A 26,795-nucleotide genomic window follows, 5' to 3' on the forward strand; every position below is an offset into this window, starting at 1 on the left:
AGCGCCGGCCCCCCATGGCGCAGGTGGGTGTCGGGGCGCCGCGGCGGGGCGACGACGGGGGTCCGGCGACCCCCGCCCCCCCCAGCAACTCCTCTCCCCCCCCCCCCCCCCCCCCCCCCCCCAAAAAAAGGTGTACGAGGAGCTGGAGCGGCTGCAGGAGGGGTCCCCCCCCGCGCCCCCCAACCAGCCGCAGGAGAGCGACGACCCCCGGCCCTGAGGGCCGCGACCCCCGGGGACCCCAATAAAGGACGGTTCTGCTCTCCCCGGCGCGTGCCGTGCGGGGTTCAAAACGCCCCGAATCCGGTCGCTCCCGCGACCGCCGCCCGCCGGGGGGGGGGGGGGGGGGGCGCGCGCGCGCGCGAAAAAGGGGCGGGGCGGGGCGGCCGGGGGGCGGGGCCGGCGCGCGTGCGCCGCCCCGCCCTCTCCCCTGCCGCGCATGCGCGCCGCCCGGCCCCGGCCGTTAGGCGCCACCATCCGGGTCCTGGGAGGCGCCATCTTTGTGCCGGGTGGAGGAGACGCGTCCAAAATGGCGGCTCCCAAGAGCCAGTAGTCGGCGCGGCGCGCGGGCCCCTCTCGGCGTTTCGGCGCGGCGGCGGCGGCCCGGAGCGTTCGGCGGCGGCGGGTGGAAGCGGTGCCCGGTGTTCGCGAACGGCCGGTGCGAACAGGTGCGGAGGGGCAGGGGAGCGGCGCGCCGCGGCGAGCGGCCGCATCCGGGTCTCAGCGGCGGCCGCCATCTTGGGCAGCCGCGGCCGCCTCGACCTACCGCCTCCGCCATCTTGGGGCGCCGCATCCGGGCCTTCCCCGGGGGGGGGGGGGGGCGCGGGAGGGAGGCGGCGGGGTTTGGGGGGGGGGGGGGGCGGCCCGACACCTTCCTTGCCGCCTCGGCTAGGCGCCGCCATCTTGTTCGCGCCCCGAGGAGGAGGAAGAGGAGGAGGAGGAGGAAGATCCGGGGAACCGGGCGGCGCCATCTTGGGTCTCCCCCCCGCCTTTTCCCAGGGCAGCGCGCCGCCATCTTGTGACCCCTCCTCCCCGCATCCGGGTACCGGCCGCTCCGCCACCTTGGAGCCTTCCCGCTAGAGCAGCCGCACCCGGGTAGTGGCGGGAGAAGGGCGGGAGCGGCCGGGGCGAGGGGGAGCGAGTCGCCACCCGGCGGCCTCCTCCGGCGGGCGGGCGGCGCCATCTTGGGAGGGGACATGCGGGGCGTCATGGTGGCGCGCCTACATCCGGGTCCCCGCCGCCCATGGCCGCCATCTTGGGAGGGGGCAGCGGGGCTGTTATGGCGCCGCGCTCCGCCCACATCCGGGTCCCCGGAGCCGCCATCTTGGGAGTACATGGAGGGGGGTGGGGGTGGGCGGAGGAGATGGGGGCGCCGATGTCTAACCGCCCCGTTACCGCAGCTCGCTGTCCCGGGCAGGGCGCGGCCGTGAGGCCTCAAAGCGGCTGCAGGGCCCCGTCATTCCCAGAGGCAGCGGGGAGGGGGGAGCCGAGCGGCGCCCCAGGGAGAGAAGGGGGAGGGGTTTGGGGAGGGGGCGGTGGTTGGGGAGAGAGGCGGGGCGTCCAAAATGGCGGCGCCCATGGCGAGCTGAGCACTCCGTACAGCGCTGGCGTGCTGGGGAGGGGGCTCCGCAGCCGGGAAGGAAGCTTCGGGGGTAAAGGGCGGTTTGCGGAGGGGGCGTCCCAGGTTGGGGGCGGGGAGGGGGGGGCTGTGTGTCTTCTTTGTGCGTGGCCCCCGGGGAGGCGGGGGCACGGGGACGGTGTCCGCAGGACACGGCGGCGCTTGGGGGGGAACGGCCCCCTTAAGGGGGTGTGTAGAGCGGGCGGGCCTTCGCGCCCCTTTCCCCGGCCCCGCCCCGTTCCCCGGGCGCCATGGCCGTGCCGTACAGCCCCGGGCGGCCCTGGGTCGCTCGATGCGACGACGCCGGTGCGGTGCCCGGTGGGCAGGGCCGCTCCGCCGCGTCGGGCAGGGGAAGGGGTCAGGGGGCGGCGGGGAAAGCGGACCGGGGGCGGCCGCCGCGCCGTCGCCTCCCTCTTTCCCAAGATGGCGCCGCCCGTTTTCCTCCAAGATGGCGCCGCCCGGCCGGGAAGGGGCGGGGCCGTCCGGCGGGGCCACGCCCTCCGCCGTCCCGCCCTCCCCCGCGCGGGCGGGGAGAGGAGCGGCCGCTTGGACACAGGCGCAAGATGGCGGCTCCCAGGGCGGCGTGAAGGCGCCCGCCGCCGCCGCCAGCCCGCCGCCCGCCCCTCCTCGCCCCCCCGAGCGCCAGCCGACGGGGGCGACGGAAGCCGGGAGGGACGCGGAGCCGCCGCCGCGGCAGGGGGGCGGACGGGAGCCGGGAGGGGTCAGCGGCCGCGGGGCGGCGGTGAGCGGGGGGGGGTAGGGGGGAGGAGGAGGCCGCCATTTTCCGCCCGGGCAGCTACAAGATGGCGGCTCCCAGAGCCCTCCCGGGGCGGGGGGGCGGAGGGAGGGGCACGGCTCCGCCGCACCGGGGGACGCGGCGGCCCGGCGGGGGGGGCCGCTCGCGCCCCCCCGGGGGGTAACTGCACCCCCCCCGGGCAGCTGCATGGCGGGGGGGGTCACTGTCCGGCTCGCCGTAATCGCGATGCCGGCGGGGGCTAATTGCGTCCCCGGGGGGCACCGCGCGGCGGGGGGTAATTACCTGCCTGGGGGTAATCGCACTGCGGGGGGGGGCAGTTGCCCGCCCGGGGGGGGGGTCGCCGCTGCACTGCGGTGCGGGGGCAATTGCCCCCCCCAGGGGCAGTTGCGGGGCGGGGGGGCCGTTGCCCGCCCCGGGGGTATGTGCGGGGCGGGGGGCGGCAGTTCCCCCCCCGGGGCCGCTGTCGGGGGGGGGGGGGGTGGCTGGGGGTAGTTCATTAGGGAACGGGGGGGCTGCGGGCAGCCCCGCGGCCGGGGGGCTCGGGGGCGCGTCCCGCCCCGCGTTTGGGGCACCCCCTGACCCCCCCGCCCCTTGCAGGAGAGGCAGAGGGGGCGGATGGCGGCCCCGGCCCCGGGGGGGGGCTCCCCTCCGCGGGGCGCCCCGGCCCCCCCGGCGCTGCAGCCCCGCTGGAAGCGGGTGGTGGGCTGGTCGGGGCCCGTGCCCCGGCCCCGCCACGGCCACCGCGCCGTCGCCATCAAGGAGCTGATCGTCGTCTTCGGCGGCGGCAACGAGGGCATCGTGGACGAGCTGCACGTCTACAACACCGGTGAGACCCCGCGGGCGCTGGGGTAGCCCCGGGGGGGCTCTGGGGTCCCCGTATGGGCCGGGGCGTCCCCCCGGGGGGCTCTGGGCACCCTGCATGGGCTGGGGGTCCCTTCATGGTGGCTGTGGGGGTCCCTGTATGGGCCGGGGTGTCCCCCCGGGGGGCTCTGGGCACCCTGCATGGGCTGGGGGTCCCTTCATGGGGGCTGTGGGGGGCTCTGGGCACCCTGCATGGGCTGGGGGTCCGTCCATGGGGGCTGTGGGGGTCCCTGTGTGGGCTGGGGGATCTGTATAGGGGCTTTGGAGGGTCCCTGTACGGGCTGGGGCGTCCCCCCGGGGGGCTCTGGGCACCCTGCATGGGCTGGGGGTCCCTCCATGGGGGCTGTGGGGGTCCCTGTGTGGGCTGGGGGATCTGTATAGGGGCTTTGGAGGGTCCCTGTACGGGCTGGGGCGTCCCCCCGGGGGGCTCTGGGCACCCTGCATGGGCTGGGGGTCCCTCCATGGGGGCTGTGGGGGTCCCTGTGTGGGCTGGGGGATCTGTACAGGGGCTTTGGAGGGTCTCTGTACGGGCTGGGGCATCTCCCCAGGGGCCACTGGGGGTCCCGGTATGGGTTGGGGGTATGTTCCGGGGGGGCCGTACTTAGGCTGGGGTGTGCCTATGGGGGGGTGGGGGTCCCTGGGGGTATGGGGGGCCCCGAGGGGCTCTCTGGGCATGGGAGTCCCCTACCTCCCCGTGGGGCATCGGGGGGGGTCCGGCTGCCATCGGGGTCCCCGCGTTGTCTAGGGGGTCCCCCAAAGCACGAGAGGATCCGTAGGGTCCCACCGTGCGGGGGTGGGGGGCAGATCCTCACCCCCCCCAGGGTGCCCCCAGCCCCCAAATTAACCCTTCGCCGGGACAAGATGGGGAGGGGGGAGGCGCGTCCCACCCTCCTGATCCCCCCCTCCCCAATTCTGCGCCCGCCCCCAGCCACCAACCAGTGGTTCATCCCGGCGGTGCGGGGGGACATCCCCCCCGGCTGCGCCGCGTACGGCTTCGTCTGCGACGGCACGCGCCTGCTGGTCTTCGGCGGCATGGTGGAGTACGGCAAGTACAGCAACGACCTCTACGAGCTGCAGGTAGCGCGGCGCCGCGCGGGCGGGGGGCCGCGGCGGGCGGGGGGCCGCGCCCCTCCGCACTGCCCCCTCCCCGCCTCTTGCAGGCTAGCCGCTGGGAGTGGAAGCGGCTGAAGGCCAAGACCCCCAAGAACGGGCCCCCCCCGTGCCCCCGCCTGGGCCACAGCTTCTCCCTGGTGGGCAACAAGTGCTACCTCTTCGGGGGGCTGGCCAACGACAGCGAGGACCCCAAGAACAACATCCCCCGGTAAGGCCGCGGCGGGACCCCCGCGGGCGGGGCGGCCCCCCCGGGCCCCTTCTGGGGGTCACAGGCCCTGGGGGGTCCCGGGGGGTCCCAGGACCCCGGGTGTTTTAGCGGGGGGTGATGCCCCCGGGCCCCTTCTGGGGGTCGCAGGACCCTGGGTGCTGGGGGGGGGGGCAGAGGTGATACCCCAGACCACCAGGTCCTTTTTGGGGGTCCCAGGGGCTCTGGGTGCTTTTGGGGGGGGGGAGCAGAGGTGATAACCCAGATCTCTGGCTCCTTTTTGGGGGGGGTCACAGGGACCCTTGGTGCTTTGGGGGTTGTGGGTGATGCCCCAGACCCCGGGTCCTTGGTGAGGGGGTCACAAGGGGTCCTGGCTGCCTTGGGGGGGGCACGGGTGATGCCCCAGACCCCGGGTCCTTGGTGAGGGGGTCACAAGGGGTCCTGGCTGCCTTGGGGGGGGGCACAGGGGATACCCCAGACCCCAGGTCATTTCTGGGGGGGCCACAGAGATTTCCAGATGCCCTGAGCGGGGTGTGGGTGATATCCCAGACCCTGGGTCCTTTCGGGGCAGGGGGGGGTCACAGGGACTCCTGGGTACTTTGTGGGGGGGCATAGGTGGTACCCCAGATATCTGCGTCCTTTGCGGGGGGGGGGGGGGTTGTCACAAGGGCTCCTGGGTGCCTTGGGGCTTGTGGGCGATACCCCAGACCCCGGGTCGTTCCTGGGGGGGTTACAGGGGCCTGCGGGTGATACCCCAGACCCTGGGTCGTTCCTGGGGGGGTTACAGGGATCTGCGGGTGATACCCCCGACCCCGGGTCGTTCCTGGGGGGGTTACAGGGGCCTGCGGGTGATACCCCAGACCCTGGGTCGTTCCTGGGGGGGTTACAGGGGCCTGCGGGTGATACCCCCGACCCCGGGTCGTTCCTGGGGGGGTTACAGGGGCCTGCGGGTGATACCCCAGACCCTGGGTTGTTCCTGGGGGGGTTACAGGGGCCTGCGGGTGATACCCCAGACCCTGGGTCGTTCCTGGGGGGGTTACAGGGGCCTGCGGGTGATACCCCAGACCCCGGGTCGTTCCTGGGGGGGTTACAGGGGCCTGCGGGTGATACCCCAGACCCTGGGTTGTTCCTGGGGGGGTTACAGGGATCTGCGGGTGATACCCCAGACCCCGGGTCGTTCCTGGGGGGGTTACAGGGGCCTGCGGGTGATACCCCAGACCCTGGGTTGTTCCTGGGGGGGTTACAGGGATCTGCGGGTGATACCCCAGACCCTGGGTCGTTCCTGGGGGGTTACAGGGATCTGCGGGTGATACCCCAGACCCTGGGTCGTTCCTGGGGGGGTTACAGGGATCTGCGGGTGATACCCCAGACCCTGGGTTGTTCCTGGGGGGGTTACAGGGGCCTGCGGGTGATACCCCAGACCCCGGGTCGTTCCTGGGGGGGTTACAGGGATCTGCAGGTGATACCCCAGACCCTGGGTTGTTCCTGGGGGGGTTACAGGGACCTGCGGGTACGGGCGATCCCCCAGACCCCGTGTCGTTCCTGGGGGGCTCGCTGGGGCCCCTCCGGCCGCCCGCCCCCCTCCCAAGGCGCGCGTGGCCCCCCCCCCGCAGGTACCTAAACGATCTGTACATCCTGGAGCTGCGGCCGGGCTCGGGCGTGGTGGCCTGGGACATCCCCATCACCTACGGCGTGCTGCCGCCGCCGCGCGAGTCGCACACGGCCGTCGTCTACACCGAGCGCGAGAGCCGCAAGTCCAAGCTGGTCATCTACGGCGGCATGAGCGGCTGCCGCCTGGGCGACCTCTGGACCCTCGACATCGGTGAGCGGCGGCGCCGGGGGGGCGCGGGGGGGTGGGCGTTGCGGGGTCTGCTCCTCACCTTCCGTCTGCGGCGGGGCGCAGAGACGCTGACGTGGAACAAGCCCAGCCTGAGCGGGGTGGCCCCCCTGCCCCGCAGCCTCCACTCCGCCACCACCATCGGCAACAAGTGAGTCGGGGCGCCGGGATGGGGGTCCCCCGCCTTCCGCAGACCCCCCTCTTGTCCCCGGGGGTGGCGCGGGGGTCCCTCCGTCTCCCTGGAATCCCCCGGGGGGGAGTCGGGGTCCCCCCAGCGCTGCCCCTCTGTCGCCGTTACCCCCCGGCTGGTTGCAGCCCTCCCTGCCCCCCCGCTCGCCTCGGCTCAGCTCGGGGGGCTCCCAGCCGGCCCCCCTGAGCCCCCCGCCCCGCGTGTCCCCCAGGATGTACGTGTTTGGGGGCTGGGTGCCCCTGGTCATGGACGACGTCAAGGTGGCCACTCACGAGAAGGAGTGGAAGTGCACCAACACCTTGGCCTGCCTCAACCTGGGTAGGGAGACCCCCCCGGGACCCCCTGACACCCCCAGCGCTCCCACAGGCCTCTCCCTGAGACCCTCAGACCTCTCCCCAAGCTCCCCGAGACCCCCAAACCTCACCCAAGTCTTCCCTCCGGCAGCCATAAAGCTTTTCCTGAGGCCCCCGGAACCCCCCAAGCCCCTCCTGGAGCCTCCCCAACCTCTCCCCGAGCTCCCTGGGACCCCCCAAGCCCCTCCTGGAGCCTCCCCAACCTCTCCCCGAGCTCCCTGGGACCCCCCAAGCCCCTCCTGGAGCCTCCCCAACCTCTCCCCGAGCTCCCTGGGACCCCCCAAGCCCCTCCTGGAGCCTCCCCAACCTCTCCCCGAGCTCCCTGGGACCCCCCGGCTTCTTCCCAATTACTCCCAACCTCCCCTCAGTCTCTGTTTGAGACCCCCGAACCTCTCTCTGATGCCCCCCAACCTCTTCCCAATGACCCGAAACCTCCCCATAACCTCTACCCGAGCCCCCACGGCCCCTCCTGGAGCCCCCCAACCCCCCCAACGCTCGCCCGAACCCCCTTTTTTCCCCCAACGCGCTCCGTCCCGCTGCCCCGCCTCCCCTCCGCGCGCCCCCCGCCCTGATCCGCGCGCCCCCCCCCCCAGACTCCATGGCCTGGGAGCCCATCCTGATGGACACGCTGGAGGACAACGTGCCGCGGGCGCGCGCCGGGCACTGCGCGGTGGCCATCACCACCCGCCTCTACATCTGGAGCGGCCGGGACGGCTACCGCAAGGCCTGGAACAACCAGGTCTGCTGCAAGGACCTCTGGTACCTCGAGACCGGTGAGTTGGGGGGTCCCGGGGGGGAGCCCCCGCCCTTCGGACGGGTCCCGGGGGTCCCCGGCGCCATCCTGGAGCCGCGGGGCCCCCCGGGACGGGGACCGGGCCGTCCCGGCGGGACCTCGGAGCCCCCGCCCCGGGCGCCCGCAGCCGCCCGACGCCGTGCCGCCCCGCAGAGCGCCCGCCGGCGCCGGCGCGCGTGCAGCTGGTGCGCGCCAACACCACGTCGCTGGAGGTGAGCTGGGGGCCGGTGCCCACCGCCGACTCCTACCTGCTGCAGCTGCAGAAGTACGAGATCCCCGCCGCCGCCTCCCCCGCGCCCGCCCCCGTCCCCTCCGTCCCCGCCAACCCCCCCAAGAGCCCCGCGCCCGCCGCCGCCGCGCCCGGGCCCCCCCCGGCCCCCCAGGCCCTGGGCCCCGTCGGCCTGACGCTGCTGCCGCCGCCGCCGCCGGCCCCCCCGGCCCCCGCCGCGCCCCCCACCGCCGCCCTGCAGGTGCTGCCCGCCGGCCCCCCGGCCGCCCCCCTGAGCGGGGCCGCCGCCGCCCGCGCCCCCGGTGAGCGGGGGGCACGGGGGGCTGAGGGGAGGTGGGGGGCTATGGAGACTATGGCGTGGGGGGTATGGGGAGGTGGGGGCACGGGGGGCTCTAGGGTGCTATGGAGGCCATATAACGGGGGCCTATGGAGACTGGGGTGGGGTGTACGGGGGGCACGGGAGGCTGTAGGGTGCTATGGAGGCTATGGGGTGGGGGGAACAGGGAAGTGGGGGCACGGGGGGGCTATGGAGACTATGGTGTGGGGGGGGCACGGGGGGCTATAGGGTGCTATGGAGACCATAGGGGTGGGGGGAGGTACGGGGGGGGTGAATGGGGAGGTGGGGGCACGGGGGGTATAGGGTGCTATGGAGCCTGTAGGGGTGGGGGGAACGGGGCGGGGGGCACGCGCCCGGCCTGCGCTGACCCCCGCCTGCGCGCGCCAGGCGTCCCGGCGGTGCTGAAGGTGACGGGTCCCCCGGCGGCGACGGCCGGGCCGCCGCTGGTGACGGTGCGCTCGGCCGGGCAGCCCGGCAAAGCCCCGGTGACGGTGACGTCCCTGCCCGCCGGCGTCCGCATGGTGGTGCCCACCCAGAGCCCCCAGGGCACGGTGAGAGCCGGAGCGGGGGGCCGGGGGCGCGGGGAGGGACCCCCGGGTGGGCGCGGGGACGCAGGCCGCCCCTGGCGTGCGCCGTGTGCCCGCAGGTCATCGGCAGCAGCCCCCAGATGAGCGGCATGGCGGCGCTGGCGGCGGCGGCGGCCGCCACCCAGAAGATCCCGCCGGCCTCGGCCCCCACGGTGCTGAGCGTCCCCGCCGGCACCACCATCGTCAAGACGGTGGCCGTCTCGCCCGGCACCACCACGCTGCCCGCCGCCGTCAAGGTGGCCTCCTCCCCCGTCATGGTGAGGCGTCGCGGCGCCGCGGCGGTGGGCGGGCGGGGCGGGGGGCCCGGGCGCCCGCGAGCCTCCCCGTGTCGCCGCGCAGGTCAGCAACCCGGCCACGCGCATGCTGAAGACGGCGGCGGCCCAGGTGGGCACGGCGGGGGGCGCGGCCCCCGCCACCAACGCGCCCACGCGCCCCATCATCACCGTCCACAAGTCGGGGACGGTGACGGTGGCCCAGCAGGCGCAGGTGATGACCACCGTGGTGGGCGGCGTCACCAAGACCATCACCCTGGTCAAGAGCCCCATCTCCGTCCCCGGGGGTAGCGCCCTGGTGAGTCGGCCCCCCGCCTGGGGGGGGAGCCCCCCAAAACCCGGCCTGGGGGGGCCCTGGGGCCGTGGACACCCGGGTCTGGGGGTCTGGGGGGGCCCTGGGGCCACGGACACCCGGGTTTGGGGGTCTGGGGGGCCCTGGGCACACGGACACCCAGGTTTGGGGGTCTGGGGGGGCCCTGGGGCTGTGGACGCCCGGATTTGGGGGTCTGGGGGGGGCCCTGGGCCCGTGGACGCCCGGATTTGGGGGTCTGGGGGGGGCCTGGGCACACGGACGCCCGGATTTGGGAGTCTGGGGGGGACCCTGGGGCTGTGGACACCCGGGTTTGGGGGTCTGGGGGGGCCCTGGACACAGGGACACCCGGCCCCGGGGGGCTGCCGTTCCCCCCAGCACCCCCCGGGGGGGCGCCGGCCGCCGCAGGCCCGGGGGGGCCGGGGGTGTCTGACGCGCCGCCCCCCCAGATCTCCAACCTGGGCAAGGTGATGTCGGTGGTGCAGACCAAGCCGGTGCAGAGCTCGGCCGTCACCGGGCAGGCGTCCAGCGGCCCCGTCACCCAGATCATCCAGGTCAGCCCCCGCCACGCTGCGCCGGCCCCCCCGGCCCCCCCCGGCCCGCGCTGACCCCTGCCCCGCAGACCAAGGGCCCACTGCCGGCGGGGACCATCCTGAAGCTGGTGACGTCGGGGGACGGGAAGCCCACCACCATCCTGACGACGACGCAGGCGGGCGCGGGCGGCGCCAAGCCCACCATCCTGGGCATCAGCAGCGTCTCCCCCAGCACCACCAAGCCCGGCACCACCACCATCATCAAGACCATCCCCATGTCCGCCATCATCACCCAGTCGGGAGCCACCGGTGAGCGCCGGCGCGCCGCGGAGGGGGGCCGTGCCCCGCGCCCCGGCCTCGCTGACGCGCCCGCGCCGCCCTCCCCCCGCCCCAGGCGTCACCAGCAGCCCCGGCATCAAGTCGCCCATCACCATCATCACCACCAAGGTCATGACGTCGGGCACCGGCACGCCCGCCAAGATCATCACCGCCGTCCCCAAGCTGGCCGGCGGCCACGGCCAGCAAGGCGTGACGCAGGTGAGGGGGGCGCGGCGCCGCGGGGGGCCCCCGCCCGCCCCCCGCCGCCCGCTCACCCGCCCCCTCCCCGCCCGCAGGTGGTCCTTAAGGGAGCGCCGGGGCAGCCGGGCACCATCCTGCGCACCGTGCCCATGGGCGGCGTCCGCCTGGTGACGCCCGTCACCGTCTCGGCCGTCAAGCCCACCGTCACCACGCTGGTGGTCAAGGGCACCACGGGTAAGCGCCGGCGCGGCGGGCGGGCGGGCGGCACGCCCGGGCCCGCCCCTGACGCCGCTGTCCCCGCAGGCGTCACCACGCTGGGGACGGTGACGGGCACGGTGTCGACCAGCCTGGCCGGGGCGGGGGGCCACAGCGCCAGCGCCTCGCTGGCCACCCCCATCACCACGCTGGGCACCATCGCCACGCTCTCCAGCCAGGTCATCAACCCCGCCGCCATCACCGTCTCGGCCGCCCAGACCACCATGACGGCCGCCGGCGGGCTCGGCACCCCCACCATCACCATGCAGGTGAGGCGCGGCGGGGCCCCGGGGGCGGCGCGGCCCCCCGGGCGCGGGCGGGACGCCGCGGCCCCCCCGGTGACGCGCGCGGCGGGGCGGCAGCCCGTCTCGCAGCCCACGCAGGTGACGCTGATCACGACGCCCAGCGGGGTGGAGGCGCAGCCGGTCCACGACCTCCCGGTCTCCATCCTGGCCTCCCCCACCGCCGAGCAGCCGGCAGCCGCCGGCCCCCTCCCCGACGCCGGCCAGGCCGAGGGGGGGCCCGGCACCGTCACCCTGGTCTGCTCCAACCCCCCCTGCGAGACCCACGAGACCGGCACCACCAACACGCCCACCACCAGCCTGGTGGCCAACGTGGGCGGGGGGCTGCCGCCCGCCCCCCAGCTCCAGCTGCTCTGCGAGGGGCCCGAGGGCGGGGCGCTGCCCACCGGCGCCGCCGGCGCGGCGCGCGTCTGCTCCAACCCCCCCTGCGAGACCCACGAGACCGGCACCACCAACACCCCCACCGCCGCCGGCGCCCGCCTCTGCGCCGAGGCGCGGCCCGCCGCCCCCTGCCCCACCCAGCAGACGGCCGCCACCGGCACCACCATGACGCCGCGGGTCTGCCGCGAGGCCCCCGCCGGCCCCCGGCCCTGCGCCAACCCCCCCTGCGAGACCCACGACGCCGGCACCGCCGGCACCCCCGCCGCCCGCCCCGGCCCCCCGTGCCAAACCCAGCCCACCGCCGCCACCGGCACCACCATGTCGGTGGCCGTCGCCGGCCCCCGTGCCCGCGGGGAGGAAAACCAGCCGTGCCAAACCCACCGCCCGCCCGCCGTGGCGCCGCGGGCCTCCTCCAGCCCCCCCGGCGAGAGCCACAGCGCGGGGACGAGGCCCTGCGGCGACCCTCCCGGTGAGACCCCCGAGGCGGGACCCGCCGCCGCGTCGCGGCCGTGCGCCAACCCGCCGTGCGAGACCCACGAGACGGGGACGACCGGCACGGCCACCACCACGACAGCCACGGGCACCAGGCCCTGCGCCGACCCTCCCCGCGAGCCCCCCGCGGCGGCAGCCGCCGCCGCGTCGCAGCCGTGCGCCAACCCGCCCTGCGAGACCCACGAGACCGGCACGACCAACACGGTGACCACCGCGGCCTCCAGACTGTGCGCCAACCCCCCCTGCGAGACCCACGAGACCGGCACCACCAACACCGCCACCACCACCACCGCCGGCGTGGCGTCGCGGCCCTGCGCCAACCCCCCCCACGAGACCCCCGAGCCGGGCGCGACGAACCCGGCGACCGCCGCGGCCTCCAGACCCTGCGGCGGCGGCGCCGCCTCCTGCGAGCCCCCCGAGGCGGGACCCGCCGCGGCGCGACCGTGCGCCAACCCGCCCCGCGAGACCCACGAGACCGGCACGACCAACACGGTGACCACCGCGGCCTCCAGGCTCTGCTCCAACCCCCCCTGCGAGACCCACGAGACCGGCACCACCAACACGGCCACCACGGCCACGGCCGGCGCCGGCGGGGGCCCCGAGCAGGGCTCCCCCCCCTGCGAGACCCACCAGACGGCGGCCACCGGCACCACCATGACGCCGGCCGCGGGGGCCCCCCCGGCGCTCCCCGAGGGCCCCCCCGGCCCCCTGCCCCGCCCCGGCTGCTCCAACCCCCCCTGCGAGACCCACGAGACGGGCACGACCCCCACGGCCACCACCGTCACCTCCAGCATGGGCGCCAGCCAAGGTGACGCCGCCGGGCGCGCCGCCGCGGCGCGGGGGCCGGGGGCCGGGGGGTCGCCCCGCTCACCCGCCCCCTCCCCCCTTCTCCCCGCAGACCCGCCGCCGGCCGCCAACGGGCAGGGGGAGCCGGACCCCCCCCCGGGCGAGGGGGCTCCCCCCGGCACCCCCAGCCCCGGCCCCGCCGGGACCCCCCAGCCCCGCGCCGTCACCACCGTCACCCAGTCCACGCCGGCACCAGGGCCTGCCGTGCCGGTGAGGGGGGGCCGGGGGGCCTTGGGGGTATTTGGGACGGGGGGGGGTATTAAGGGTCTGGGGGGGGCTTTGGGGAGGCAGGGGGGGCGTTAAGGGTATGGGGGGGCTGTGGGGACGTGCTGGGGGCATTTGGGGTACGGGGGGCGGCTTTAAGGGCCGGGGGGGGCTTTGGGGAGACATGGGGGGGGCATTGAGGGTCTGGGGGGGCTGCGGGGACACATGGGGGGGCGTTAAGGGTATGGGGGGGCTGTGGGGACGTGCTGGGGGCATTTGGGGTATGGGGGGGTTGGGGGGTGCGGGGGCCTTTTGGGGACCCCGGGGGGCAGCGGGTGGGGGTCCATTTGCACGGGGGGGCCCGTTGCCCCCCCCCAACCTCTCTGTCTTCCCCCCCCCCCCAGAGCATCTCGTCGCTGACGGAGCCCCCCCCGGCGCCCTCCGAGCCCCCCGCCGCCGCCGGGGACCCCGCGCCGCCCCCCGAGCCCCCGGCCGGCGCGCCGCCGCCCGCCCCCGCGCCCGCCGCCGCCCCCCCCGGCTCGCCGGAGCCGCTGGCCGTGGTGGTGCTGCCGCCCGGCGCGCCCGTCGGCGCCGCGGGGGGCGAGGCCGAGGGGCTGGGGCTGCCCCCCGAGCTGATGGCCGAGGCGCCCCTGGGCGGCCCGGCGGGGGGCGCGGCCCCCCCGGCGCTGGTGGTGACGGGGCTGACGCCCGAGGAGCTGGCGGTGACGGCGGCGGCGGAGGCGGCGGCGCAGGCGGCGGCCAGCGAGGAGGCGCAGGCGCTGGCCATCCAGGCCGTGCTGCAGGCGGCCCAGCAGGCCGTGCTGGGTGAGCGGGGCCCCGCGCGTGGCGGTAGCCCCGGAGGCGTGGTGGTAGCCCTATGGGGGATTGGTGGCCCCCTGGGGGTGGCAGTAGCCCCATAGGCGTGGTGGTAGCCCTATGGGGGATTGGTGGCCCCCTGGGAGTGGCGGTAGCCCCATAGGCGTGGTGGTAGCCCTATGGGGGATTGGTGGACCCCTGGGGGTGGCAGTAGCCCCATAGGCGTGGTGGTAGCCCTATGGGAGATTGGTGGCCCTCTGGGGGTGGTGGTAGCCCCATAGGCGTGGTGGTAGCCCTATGGGGGATTGGTGGCCCCCTGGGGGTGGCAGTAGCCCCATAGGCGTGGTGGTAGCCCTATGGGGGATTGGTGGCCCTCTGGGGGTGGTGGTAGCCCCATAGGCATGGCCGTAGCCCTCGGGGGGGGTTAGTGACTCCCTGGGTGTGGCGGTAGCCCCGTAGGTGTGGTGGTAGCCCTATGGGGGGTTGGTGGCCCCCTGTAGGTGGCAGTAGCCCTATAGGTGTGGTGGTAGCCCTATGGGGGATTGGTGGCCCTCTGGGGGTGGCGGTAGCCCCATAGGCATGGCCGTAGCCCTCGGGGGGGTTGGTGACTCCCTGGGCGTGGCGGTAGCCCCATAGGCGTGGTGGTAGCCCTGTGGGGGGTTGGTGGCCTCACAGGGGTGGTAGTAGCCCTATGGGGGGTTGGTGGCCCCCTGTAGGCGGCAGTAGCCCTATAGGTGTGGTGGTAGCCCTATGGGGGATTGGTGGCCCCCTGGGGGTGGCGGTAGCCCCATAGGCGTGGTGGTAGCCCTATGGGGGATTGGTGGCCCCCTGGGGGTGGCGGTAGCCCCATAGGCGTGGTGGTAGCCCTATGGGAGATTGGTGGCCCTCTGGGGGTGGTGGTAGCCCCATAGGCATGGCCGTAGCCCTCGGGGGGGTTGGTGACTCTGTGGGCGTGGCGGTAGCCCCATAGGCGTGGTGGTAGCCCTATGGGGGGTTGGTGGCCCCCTGTAGGCGGCAGTAGCCCTATAGGTGTGGTGGTAGCCCTATGGCGGAGGGGGCCCTGGTCCTATAGGGGTGGTGGTGGCCCCCCGGGGATGATGGTGGCCGCGTTGGGGGGTGGTCGGGGTCCCCGCGCCGCGCCCTGAGCCGCGCCCCGCTCTCCCGCAGGCGCGGCGGAGCCCCTGGAGCCGGGCGAGGCCGGGGGGGGCCCCCCCGAGCTGGGGGCGCTGGGCCCCGAGGGGCCGGAGGGGCCGGGGGGGGCCATCCCCATCGTGCTGACGCAGCAGGAACTGGCCGCGCTGGTGCAGCAGCAGCAGCAGCAGCAGCAGCTGGCCGAGGCCGCCGCGCCCGCCGCGCCGCCCGCCGCCCGCGCGCCCAGCCCGCCCGCCGCGCCGCCGCTGCCCACCGAGGCGCTGGCGCCCGCCGACAGCCTCAACGACCCGGCCGCCGACGCCAACGGGCTGGGGGAGCTGGGCCCCCCCCCCGCCGCCGCCGCCGCCGCCGCGCCCGCCGACGGTGAGCCGGGGCGCGCCGGGGGGGCGCCGGGGAGGGGGGGGCCCCGCTCTGACCCCCCCGCTCCCCCCCGCCCGCTTCTCCCCGCAGGCCTGGCCCCCCCCGGCGCCTTCGCGGCCCCCCAGCCCGCGGCGGGAGCCAGCCCGGCCAAGCTGCAGGCGGCCGCCGCCCTGGCCGAGGTGGCCAACGGCGTGGAGCCCCCCCCGGCGGTGAGTGGCAGGGGGCGCGGCGCCGCGCGGCGGGGCGTCCCGGCGCGGGGTGACGCCCCCGTGCCCCCTCCCCAGAAGCCGGACCCCGCGGCGCAGCCCCCCAAGGCGCCGGCCAAGAAGGAGAACCAGTGGTTCGACGTGGGCGTGGTGAAGGGCACCACCATGATGGTGACGCACTACTTCCTGCCGCCCGACGACGCGCCGCCCGCCGACGTGAGCGCCCGCCGCCGCCGCGCCCCGTGACCCCGCTGTCCCTACGGGTGTCCTGTGGCCCCTGGTGTCCCCTATAGGTGTCCCCTATAGGTGTCTCTATGGGCATCCCTGTGGGCATCCCCATGGGTGACCCATGGCCCCTGTAGGTGTCCCTATGGGTGACCTGTGGCCCCTGGTGTCCCCTATAGGTGTCCCTGTGGGCGTCCCCATGGGTGACGCGTGGCCCCTGGTGTCCCCTATAGGTGTCCCTCTGGGCGTTCCTCTGGGCGTCCCTATGGGTGATCTGTGGCCCCTAGTGTCCCCCATAGGCGTCCCTGTGGGCGTCCCCATGGGTGACCCGTGGCCCCTATAGGTGTCCCCTATAGGTGTCTCTGTGGGCGTCCCTATGGGTGACCCATGGACGACCTGTGGCCCCTGGTGTCCCCTGTAGGTGTCCACTATAGGTGTCTCTGTGGGTGTCCCCATGGGCAACCCGTGTCCCTTATAGGTGTCCCCTATAGGTGTCTCTGTGGGTGTCCCTGTGGGTGACCCATGGGTGACCCGTGGCCCCCACTGTCCCTATGGATGTCCCTATGGGCATCCCTGTGGGTGACCCGTGGCCCCTGCTGTCCCTATAGGTGTTCCTATGGGCATCCCAGTATCCCTAGGGACGACCTATAGCCCCCAGTGTCTCCTGTGGGTGTCCCTATGGGTGACCTGTGGCCCCCTGTGTCCCTATGGGTCTCCCTATGGGTGACCTCTGGCCCCTGGTGTCCCCTGTGGGTGTCCCTAAGGGTGTCATGGTGTTCCCATGGGTGACCTATAGCCCTTGGTGTCCCCTATGGGCATCCTATAGCCCCCCAGTGTTCCCTGTGGGTGTCCCGGTGTCCCCTATGGGTGCCCTACGGGCATCCTAGTGTCCCACGGGTGCCCCCCAGCACTCTGCTGTGCCCTATGGACGCCATGATGGCCCCATGGGTGTCCTGGTGTCCCCTATGGGCATCCCCTGTCTGTCTGGTGTCCCCTATAGAGACCTGGGTGTCCCTTATGGGTGTCCCTTGTCCCTCTGGGGTCCCCTATGGCCACCTTGGTGTCCCCATGGGTGTCACCTGCCCTGGTGTCCCTTGTGAGCATCAGGATGTCCCCAGGGCCGTCCCATGTCCCCTATGGCTGTCCCAGTGTGCCCTATGGATGTCCCAGTGTCCCCTATGGCCGTCTCAGTGTCCCCTATAGGCGTCCCAGTGTGCCCTATGGCCATCCCAGTGTGCCCTATGGCCGTCCCAGTGTGCCCTATGGATGTCCCAGTGTCCCATATAGATGTCCCAGTGTGCCCTATGGCCATCCCAGTGTGCCCTATGGCCGTCCCAGTGTGCCCTATGGATGTTCCAGTGTCCCATATAGATGTCCCAGTGTGCCCTATGGCCATCCCAGTGTGCCCTATGGCCGTCCCAGTGTGCCCTATGGATGTCCCAGTGTCCCCTATGGATGTCCCAGTGTCCCCTATAGGCGTCCCAGTGTCCCCTATGGCCGTCCCATGTCCCCTATGGCTGTCCCAGTGTGCCCTATGGATGTCCCAGTGTCCCCTATGGCCGTCTCAGTGTCCCCTATAGGCGTCCCAGTGTGCCCTATGGCCATCCCAGTGTGCCCTATGGCCGTCCCAGTGTGCCCTATGGATGTTCCAGTGTCCCATATAGATGTCCCAGTGTGCCCTATGGCCATCCCAGTGTGCCCTATGGCCGTCCCAGTGTGCCCTATGGCCGTCCCAGTGTGCCCTATGGATGTCCCAGTGTCCCCTATGGATGTCCCAGTGTCCCCTATAGGCGTCCCAGTGTCCCCTATGGCCGTCCCATGTCCCCTATGGCTGTCCCAGTGTGCCCTATGGATGTCCCAGTGTCCCCTATGGCCGTCTCAGTGTCCCCTATAGGCGTCCCAGTGTGCCCTATGGCCATCCCAGTGTGCCCTATGGCCGTCCCAGTGTGCCCTATGGATGTTCCAGTGTCCCATATAGATGTCCCAGTGTGCCCTATGGCCATCCCAGTGTGCCCTATGGCCGTCCCAGTGTGCCCTATGGCCGTCCCAGTGTGCCCTATGGATGTCCCAGTGTCCCCTATGGATGTCCCAGTGTCCCCTATAGGCGTCCCAGTGTCCCCTATGGCCGTCCCATGTCCCCTATGGCTGTCCCAGTGTGCCCTATGGATGTCCCAGTGTCCCCTATGGCCGTCTCAGTGTCCCCTATAGGCGTCCCAGTGTGCCCTATGGCCATCCCAGTGTGCCCTATGGCCGTCCCAGTGTGCCCTATGGATGTTCCAGTGTCCCATATAGATGTCCCAGTGTGCCCTATGGCCATCCCAGTGTGCCCTATGGCCGTCCCAGTGTGCCCTATGGCCGTCCCAGTGTGCCCTATGGATGTCCCAGTGTCCCCTATGGATGTCCCAGTGTCCCCTATAGGCGTCCCAGTGTCCCCTATGGCCGTCCCATGTCCCCTATGGCTGTCCCAGTGTGCCCTATGGATGTCCCAGTGTCCCCTATGGCCGTCTCAGTGTCCCCTATAGGCGTCCCAGTGTGCCCTATGGCCATCCCAGTGTGCCCTATGGCCGTCCCAGTGTGCCCTATGGATGTTCCAGTGTCCCATATAGATGTCCCAGTGTCCCCTATAGGCGTCCCAGTGTGCCCTATGGCCGTCCCAGTGTGCCCTATGGCCGTCCCAGTGTCCCCACGTCCCCTATGGAGTCCCATGCCCCATCGGCACCCCCATCCCTGCAAGGCCCCCCCGCAGCCCCCTGTCCCCACGGGGGTCCCACGGCCCCACCACCCTATGGCCCCACCCCACAGCCCTATGGCCCCACCCCACCGCCTCACGCCCCGCCCCATCGCCTCACACCCCGCCCCACGGCCCGGGGCCCCGCCCCACGGCCCGGGGCCCCGCCCCACGGCCCGCCCCACGGCCCCGGGCCCCGCCCCACGGCCCCGGGCCCCGCCCCACGCCCCGCCCCACGGCCCCGGGCCCCGCCCCACGCCCCGCGGTGCCGCCCGCAGGAGGAGGGCGCGGGGGTCCCGGACCACTCGCAGCTGCGGCGCCAGGAGCTGCAGCCGGGCACGGCCTACAAGTTCCGGGTGGCGGGGCTGAACGCCTGCGGCCGCGGGCCCTTCTCCGACCTCTCCGCCTTCAAGACCTGCCTGCCCGGCTTCCCCGGCGCGCCCTGCGCCATCAAGATCAGCAAGGTACGGCGCGGCCGCGGCGCGACCCCGGTGGGACCCTGGCATGACCCCGGTGGGACCCCTGGCCTGCCCTGTGGCGGGACCCCGGTGTGACCCCGGCATGACCCCTGGCACGACCCCGGCATGACCCCAGCGGGACCCCCGGTGTGACCCCGGCGGGACCCCGGTGTGACCCCGGCATGACCCCTGGCACGACCCCGGCATGACCCCAGCGGGACCCCCGGTGTGACCCCAGCGGGACCCTGGTGGGACCCCGGTGGGACCCCTGGCCTGCCCTGTGGTGGGACCCCGGTGTGACCCCAGTGTGACCCTGGCGGGACCCTGGTGGGACCCTGGCATGACCCCTGGCGCGACCCCGGCATGACCCCAGTGGGACCCCCGGTGTGACCCCGGTGGGACCCTGGTGGGACCCCGGCATGACCCCTGGCACGACCCTGGCATGACCCCAGCGGGACCCCTGGTGTGACCCCGGCGGGACCCTGGCGTGACCCCGGCATGACCCTGGTGTGACCCCCGGCCTGCCCTGTGGCGGGACCCCCGGTGGGACCCCAGCATGACCCTGGCACAACCCCGGCATGACCCCCGGCCTGCCCTGCGGCGTGACCCCCGGCACGACCCCCAGCCTGCCCCGCGGCACGACCCCCGATCTGCCCCACGGCGCGACCCCCCCGCCCTCCCCGCCCCTCGCTCCCGCGCCCACCGCGCCGCCCCTCTCTCCCCGCAGAGCCCGGACGGGGCGCACCTGACGTGGGAGCCGCCCTCCGTCACCTCGGGGCGCATCGTGGAGTACTCGGTGTACCTGGCCATCCAGGGCGCGGGCGGGGGGCCGGGCGCGGCCGAGCCGCGCGGCGCGCCGGCGCAGCTGGCCTTCATGCGCGTGTACTGCGGGCCCAGCCCCTCCTGCCTGGTGCAGGCCGGCAGCCTCTCCACCGCGCACATCGACTACACCACCAAGCCCGCCATCATCTTCCGCATCGCCGCGCGCAACGAGAAGGGCTACGGCCCCGCCACCCAGGTGCGGTGGCTGCAAGGTGAGCGGCGGCGGCGGCGGCGGCGGCGGCGGCGGGGGGGCGGCGGGGGGGCCCGCGCGCCCCTCACGCCCCCCCCCCGCGTGCGTGTGTCCGCCCCCCCACAGAGTCCAGCAAGGACGGATCCGTGGCCAAACCCGCCGGCAAGCGGCCGCTCTCCTCCCCCGAAATGTGAGTGGGGCGGGGGGCGGCGCGGGGGGCCGGGGGGAGATGTGGGGCAGCCTGGGGGGCCAGGATGAGATGTGGGGCCATGGGGGGGCTGTGGGGCAGCTTGGGGGGGCTATGGGGGGGCTGGGGGGGCAGCTTGGTCGGCAGCTTGGGGGGCCGGGGGGAGATGTGGGGTTGGGGAGGGGCTGTGGGGCAGCTTGGGGGGCCGGGGGGAGATGTGGGGCTGGGAGGCTGGGGGGGCAGCTTGGGGGGCCGGGGGAAGATGTGGGGCTGGGAGGCTGGGGGGGCAGCTTGGGGGGCCGGGGGGAGATGTGGGGCTGGGAGGCTGGGGGGGCAGCTTGGGGGGCCAGGGGGAGATGTGGGGCTGGGAGGCTGGGGGGGCAGCTTGGGGGGCCAGGGGGAGATGTGGGGCAGCCTGGGGGGCCAGGATGAGATGTGGGGCCATGGGGGGGCTGTGGGGCAGCTTGGGGGGGCTATGGGGGGGCTGGGGGGGCAGCTTGGTCGGCAGCTTGGGGGGCCGGGGGGAGATGTGGGGTTGGGGAGGGGCTGTGGGGCAGCTTGGGGGGCCGGGGGGAGATGTGGGGCTGGGAGGCTGGGGGGGCAGCTTGGGGGGCCGGGGGAAGATGTGGGGCTGGGAGGCTGGGGGGGCAGCTTGGGGGGCCGGGGGGAGATGTGGGGCTGGGGACGGGCTGTGGGGCAGCTTGGGGGGCAGGGGGAGATGTGGGGCTGGGAGGCTGGGGGGGCAGCTTGGGGGGCCAGGGGGAGATGTGGGGCAGCCTGGGGGGCCAGGATGAGATGTGGGGCCATGGGGGGGCTGTGGGGCAGCTTGGGGGGGCTATGGGGGGGCTGGGGGGGCAGCTTGGTCGGCAGCTTGGGGGGCCGGGGGGAGATGTGGGGTTGGGGAGGGGCTGTGGGGCAGCTTGGGGGGCCGGGGGGAGATGTGGGGCTGGGAGGCTGGGGGGGCAGCTTGGGGGGCCGGGGGAAGATGTGGGGCTGGGAGGCTGGGGGGGCAGCTTGGGGGGCCGGGGGGAGATGTGGGGCTGGGGACGGGCTGTGGGGCAGCTTGGGGGGCAGGGGGAGATGTGGGGCTGGGAGGCTGGGGGTGCAGCTTGGGGGGCCGGGGGAAGATGTGGGGCTGGGAGGCTGGGGGGGCAGCTTGGGGGGCCGGGGGGAGATGTGGGGCCGGGGGGGGGCTGGGGGGCTCCCGCTCTTGCCAGCGGGGCCACATGGGGGGTGGTGAGGCCGGACGGGGGGCTGTGGGGCTGGGGGGGGTCAGGGGAGGTTAGGGGGCTGGGTGCCTTGCTGGGGGGGGCGGGCAGTGGGGCTGGGCGAGCCCTGCGGCAGGTGGGGCGAGGCCGTGGGGCAGCCCCACATCTCCCCCCTCCCCCCCGCCGCCCCCCAGGAAATCCGCTCCAAAGAAGCCCAAGGCCGACGGGCAGTGAAGGACCCCGCGCGCCCCCGGCCCCACGCGCCGTGGGGCCCGCGGGCCGCTGTGGGGCCCGGAGGCCGCCGTGGGGCCCGCGGGCCTGCGGCGGGGGGGGCGGGGGGGGGCGGGGGAGGGGGCGGGGGGACTTTTTTTACCTGTTGCAGTTGCTGGAATGAAGTTTTGTACACGCTGCCCCCCCGCCGTGGGGCCCGGCCCCCCTGTACAGACCCCCGGGGGCAGCCGTGGGGCGGCCGCGCCCCCGACCCCCGGGGGGGCCCCCAGTGTATTATAGTGTATTGGGGGGCTCCCCCCGTGCTGTCCGTATCTGTCGTTTTTGTGCTATTTTGAACAATTAAAAGACTTTTTTTGGAGTAAAAGGGGAGTGTCTGGGGGGGGGAGGGGCGCTGGGGGGGGCCCGGCGCTCTGCGACCCCCACCCGTGGGGCGGGGGGGGTCCTGGCGCGGGGGGGGGGGGGGGGCAGTAGGACCCCGGAGGGCCGCCCGGGGGCGTTGCCGGCGCGGGTGGGCGGGGCCAGCCGGGGTGGGGGGCGTGGTCGGTGGGCGGGGCGAGGAAGTGGGTGTGGCCGGCAGGGCGAGGCGGCCGAGTCTCGTGACAGGGCAGCGGTCACGGCGTCGCGGTGGGTCCGGGCTGGGGGGGCCCGGGGGTCGGCCGGGGGGCTGGGGGGCACCCGTGGCTGGGCTGGGGCGGCTGTGGGGCTGAGGAGGCCCCCGGGGGGCTGGGGGGGCCGTGGGGCACCTCGCTGTGGGACCGAGCGGGCCCCCGTGGGTCAGCCGGGGGGCTGGGTGGGGCCGTGGGGCACCTCGCTGTGGGGCCGAGCGGGCCCCCGTGGGTCAGCCGTGGGGCTGGGGGGGCCTTGGGGCACCTCGCTGTGGGGCCGAGGGGGCCCACGCGGGCCAGCCGGGGGACTGGGGGGGGCCGTGGGGCACCTCGCTGTGGGGCCGAGGGGTCCCCCACGGGACAGCCAGGGGGCTGAGTGGGCTGTGGGGCGCCCCATGGCTGGGCGGGGGGGCTGCGGGGGCCGTGGGGCACCCCGCTGTGGGTCTGGGGAGGTCACGGGAGGGGAAGGCTGGGTGGGGCCGTGGGGCTGGGTGGGGCCGCGGGGCTGAGGGGCCGTGGGGCGCCCCACAGCGCGCGCCCCCCGTCCGGCACCGATGGCGTCCCTGAGCGAGTGGCGGGACCGCGTGGCGGCGGAGCTGGACGCGACCGTCGCCTTCTGGGAGCGCCACTCGCACGACCCCCAGCACGGGTGAACCCGGGCGCCCGCGACCCCCAACTGCCCCTCCCCCCCGCCCCACGGCGGGGCCAGGGATCCCCGACCCCACGGGCTGACCCTCGTGTGTCCCCGTCCCCCCCCCCGCCCCCAGCGGCTTCTTCTCCTGCCTGAGCCGCGACGGGAGCGTCTACGATGAGACCAAGTACGTCTGGATGCAGGGCCGGCAGGTGAGCGCCGTGGGGCGCGGCGCGTGGGGCGCGACCCCTGGGTCCCTCCGCGCCCCCTTATTCCTGCCCCACAGGTGTGGGTCTACTCCCGCCTCTACCGCACGGTGCCGCGCTTCCGACGCCCCGAGCTCCTGGAGGCGGCTCGCGCCGGTGAGTGCCGTGGGGCGCCGTGGGGTGCCGTGGGGCGCCCCCCGAGCGTCGCCGACCCCCGTCTCCCCGCAGGGGGGGAGTTCCTGCTGCGCTGCGCCCGCCTGAGCCCCGGCTCCCCCCGCGTCGCCTTCGCCCTGACGCGGGACGGGCGCCCGGTGCGGGTCCAACGCAGCATCTTCAGCGAAGTCTTCTGCGCCATGGGGCTGGACGAGCTGGGGCGCGCCGCCGGGGAGCCCCGCTACCGGGTGAGCCCGGACCCCCGGCCCGCGGCGGGGACCCCTGCCCCACGGCGGGGACCCTCTGTGCCACGGAGGGAGGCCCTGCCCCATAGCGAGGAGCCCTGCCCCATAGCAAGGAGCCCTGCCCTGTGTCAGGGCCCCCCTGCCCCACGGCGGGGACCCTCTGTGCCATGGAAGGAGGCCCTGCCCCATAGCGAGGAGCCCTGCCCTATAGTGAGGAGCCCTGCCCCATAGCAAGGAGCCCTGCCCCATAGCGAGGAGCCCTGCCCTGTGTCAGGGCCCCCCTGCCCCACGGCGGGGACCCTCTGTGCCACGGAAGGAGGCCCTGCCCCATAGCGAGGAGCCCTGCCCCATAGCAAGGAGCCCTGCCCTGTGTCAGGGCCCCCCTGCCCCACGGCGGGGACCCTCTGCCCCACGGCAGGGACGCCCTCTCCGCAGAGGAGACCCCTGCCCCGCAGCGGGGACCCCCTGCCCCATGGTGGGGATGCCGCCCCACAGATGGGCCCCCCCCCCAGCCCCACAGAGGGGATCCCCGCCCCACGGCGCCGCCCCCCCCTGCCCCTTCTCCCGGCGCGGGGCGACCCCCCAGCCCCACGGGACGCCCTGTGTCGCAGGCGGCGGCGCGGGAGTGGGCGCTGGCGGCGGGGGCCTGGGCGCGGGGGGCCCCGCAGGAGCTGGGGCGCCCCCCGCTGCCGGGCAGCCCCCCCCAGCAGGCGCTGGCCGTGCCCATGGCGGCGCTGGCCCTGGCCCTGCAGCTGCTGGAGGGCGCGGGGGGGGACGCCGAGATGGAGGCCCTGGCCGAGTGGGGGGCCCAGCGCCTGCTCCTGCACCTCCAGGTACCGGGGGCCGCGCCCCATGGCCCCCCTGCGCCCCATAGCCCCCCTGTGCCCCATAGATCCCCCTGCGCCCCATAGCCCCCCATAGCCCCCCATAGCCCCCCTGCGCCCCATAGCCCCCCATAGCCCCCCTGCGCCCCATAGATCCCCCTGCGCCCCATAGCCCCCCATAGCCCCCCTGCGCCCCATAGCCCCCCATAGCCCCCCATAGCCCCCCTGCGCCCCATGGATCCCCCGTGCCCCATAGCCCCCCCCATGCCCCATAGTGCCCTATAGCCCCCCCTGCGCCCCATAGCCCCCCTGTGCCCCGTAGCCCCCCCTGTGCCCCATAGCGCCCCATAGCCCCCCGTGCCCCATAGCCCCCCCACGCCCCATAGCTGCCCATAGCCTCCCCTGCACCCCATAGCCCCCCTGTGCCCCATAGCCCCCTCTGCACTCATAGCCCCCCCTGCACCCCATAACTCCCCATAGCCCCCCCTGCACCCCATAGCACCCCATAGCCCCCCCGTGCCCCGTAGCTGCCTGTAGCCCCCCCACGCCCCATAGCTGCCCATAGCCTCCCCTGCACCCCACAGCCCCCCCGTGCCCCACAGCCCCCCCCGCACCCCCAATTCCCCCCTCGCTCCTCCCCCTTGCCCCCGAATCCCCCCCCCGCCCCGCCGCGCGCCCCACGCCGCGTCCCGCAGCGCGGCGACTCGCGGGTGCTGGAGCACGTGTCGCCCGAGGGGCGGGAGCTGCCGGGGAGCCTGGGCCGGCTGATGAACCCCGGTGAGAGCGGCGGGGGGCGGCGGGGGGGGGCCGGGGCGCCCCACACCCGCCGGGGGTCCTGACCCCCCGCCCCCAGGCCACGCCGTGGAGGCCGGCTGGATCCTGCTGAGCTTCGCGCGGCGGCGGGGCGACGCGGCGCTGGCGGCGCGCGCCGCCGCCGGGCTGGTGGAGGGGCCGCTGCGCTGGGGCTGGGACCCCCGGCACGGGGGGCTCTTCGCCTTCCTGGACGCCGACGGGCGCTGCCCCACGCAGGTACCCCCCGCCCCTCCCCCCCCGGCCCCCCGCCCCGCGCCGGGCGCTGACGCGGCCGCTCCCCCCGCCGCAGCTGGAGTGGAGCATGAAGCTGTGGTGGCCGCAGGCGGAGGCCATGGTGGCCCTGCTGGCCGCCTACGGCCACCGGCCGCGGCCCCGGCTGCTGCGCGGCTTCCGGCGCGTCGCCACCTACGTCTTCGACAAGGTGGGGGGCGCGGGGGGGCGCGGGGGGGCGCGGGGGGGCGCGGGGGGGCGCGGCGGCGGCCGGGGGAGCGGGTGCTCCCCAGAGGGACCGCGGCCCCTCCCGCTCCCCCGCGGCCCCGCGGCGGGTGGGGGCTCGGGGGGTCCCCGGGGGGGGGGGGGGTGGGGGTGTCCCCGGGGGGGGTGGGGTCTCCCGGGGGGGTGGGGGAGGGGCCGAGGCACCCAGCGCCGGGGGGTTCCGTGTGTCCCCAGTTCCGCGACCCCGAGCACGGCGAGTGGTTCGGCTACCTGTCGCGGGAGGGGAACGTGGCGCTCACCATCAAGGGCGGCCCCTACAAAGGTGGGTGTGGGGGGGGCGGGGGGTACTGGTGTGACTGGGAGGCCCCGGGGCATACTGGGACGGTGCCCCCTCCCCCCCCAGGCTGCTTCCACGTGGCGCGGGCGCTGCTGCTGTGCGAGGAGCTGCTGGAGGGGCTGCTGCGGCGGGGCGCGGCCCTGCCGGGCCCGGGCCCGGACCCCGACCCGGACCCGGACTCGGACTCGGACCCGGCCCCCGACCCCCCCCAATAAAGCCCGTCCCTGCGTCCGGCCCGTCCGTCCGTCCGGCCGCCCCGCCGCGGGCGTCGAGCGCTGCCCGTCCCCAACATGGCGGCGCCCCGCCGCGGCGTCAGCGCGTCACTTCCGCCTTCCCGCCCCGCCGCGCATGCGCCGCGCGGCCCGGCCCTCCCGCCGCAGCGCGCACGCGCGGCTGTTCCCTCACGCCGCTCCCCCCCCCACCCCGCCGGCGCCGCCGCGGCTGTTCCGCCCCGCGCCGCTCCCCCCCCGCCGCGCTGCGTCTCCCCGAGCCCGCAAGGATGGAGGTGCTGAACCAGGTGGGACCCCCCCCCCCCCAAAAAAAGGGACCCCCCCACGGGGGGCACCCCCCACGGGGACCCCCACAGCCCCCCACAGCCCACCCCGAGCCGCAAAAGGGGGGCTGCTGCGTTTGGGGGGGCTGCTGCAATTGGGGGGGGGGGCGGGCATCTGCGGGGGGGGGCGGCGGGGAGGGGGGGCGGCTGCGGGGGGGGAGGGGGGGGGTCAGTCGCCCCCCCGGGGGGGTCGCTCGCCCTTGGGGGAGGGGTGCCGCAGCATCCCGGGGGGGGGGATGAGGATGATGATGCAGCAACAACTGGGGGGGGGGGCAAGGAGCCCCCGGGGGGTATGACGTCAGCATCGCGTCACGCCTGAGGTCAAGGGCGTCAAGAGCCCCCGGCTGCAGGGTGCCCCCCCAGCCCGGCCCCGGGGGGGGGGGGTCTCCCCGCCGCCCTGACGCCCCCGCCCAGCTGGT

At 75.2% G+C, this 26,795-nt stretch overlaps 3 protein-coding genes across 3 annotated transcripts in view; all 3 read left to right on the plus strand.

The window, feature by feature from the left end:
• The window catches only part of PRR12 (proline rich 12), a gene marked incomplete at both ends in the record, with an annotated part of 15,246 nt that extends 15,029 nt beyond the window's left edge, over positions 1-217 (plus strand). The window contains 1 exon segment of the mRNA XM_082012290.1: positions 131-217. Within this exon segment, the coding sequence (XP_081868416.1) occupies positions 131-217 (87 nt within the window).
• Positions 218-2,063: 1,846 nt separating this feature from the next.
• Positions 2,064-21,577, plus strand: HCFC1 (host cell factor C1; the record flags this gene model as incomplete). Its single annotated transcript, XM_082012291.1, has 30 exons — positions 2,064-2,357; positions 2,970-3,198; positions 4,162-4,310; positions 4,394-4,554; positions 6,165-6,373; positions 6,455-6,539; positions 6,790-6,896; positions 7,525-7,704; positions 7,878-8,255; positions 8,678-8,841; positions 8,937-9,134; positions 9,217-9,447; positions 9,909-10,013; positions 10,082-10,301; positions 10,387-10,529; positions 10,607-10,745; positions 10,815-11,035; positions 11,129-11,565; positions 12,166-12,238; positions 12,377-12,749; positions 12,840-12,895; positions 12,941-12,997; positions 13,396-13,449; positions 13,540-13,816; positions 14,975-15,528; positions 15,604-15,741; positions 18,757-18,942; positions 19,664-19,970; positions 20,075-20,138; positions 21,538-21,577. 30 exons carry the CDS (start codon positions 2,064-2,066, stop codon positions 21,575-21,577), a joined length of 5,829 nt encoding a protein of 1,942 aa, XP_081868417.1.
• A 1,156-nt stretch (positions 21,578-22,733) lies between these two features.
• RENBP (renin binding protein) lies at positions 22,734-26,038 on the plus strand (the record flags this gene model as incomplete). The annotated part of the gene is made up of 10 exons (XM_082012292.1): positions 22,734-22,828; positions 22,947-23,022; positions 23,097-23,172; positions 23,245-23,417; positions 24,026-24,247; positions 24,934-25,015; positions 25,092-25,267; positions 25,341-25,472; positions 25,721-25,808; positions 25,890-26,038. 10 exons carry the CDS (start codon positions 22,734-22,736, stop codon positions 26,036-26,038), a joined length of 1,269 nt encoding a protein of 422 aa, XP_081868418.1.
• Between the last annotated feature and the right edge of the window lie 757 nt (positions 26,039-26,795).

The sequence above is a fragment of the Phaethon aethereus genome (genome assembly GCF_964289735.1).
Source record: "Phaethon aethereus genome assembly, chromosome: 34".
NCBI lineage: Eukaryota > Metazoa > Chordata > Aves > Phaethontiformes > Phaethontidae > Phaethon > Phaethon aethereus.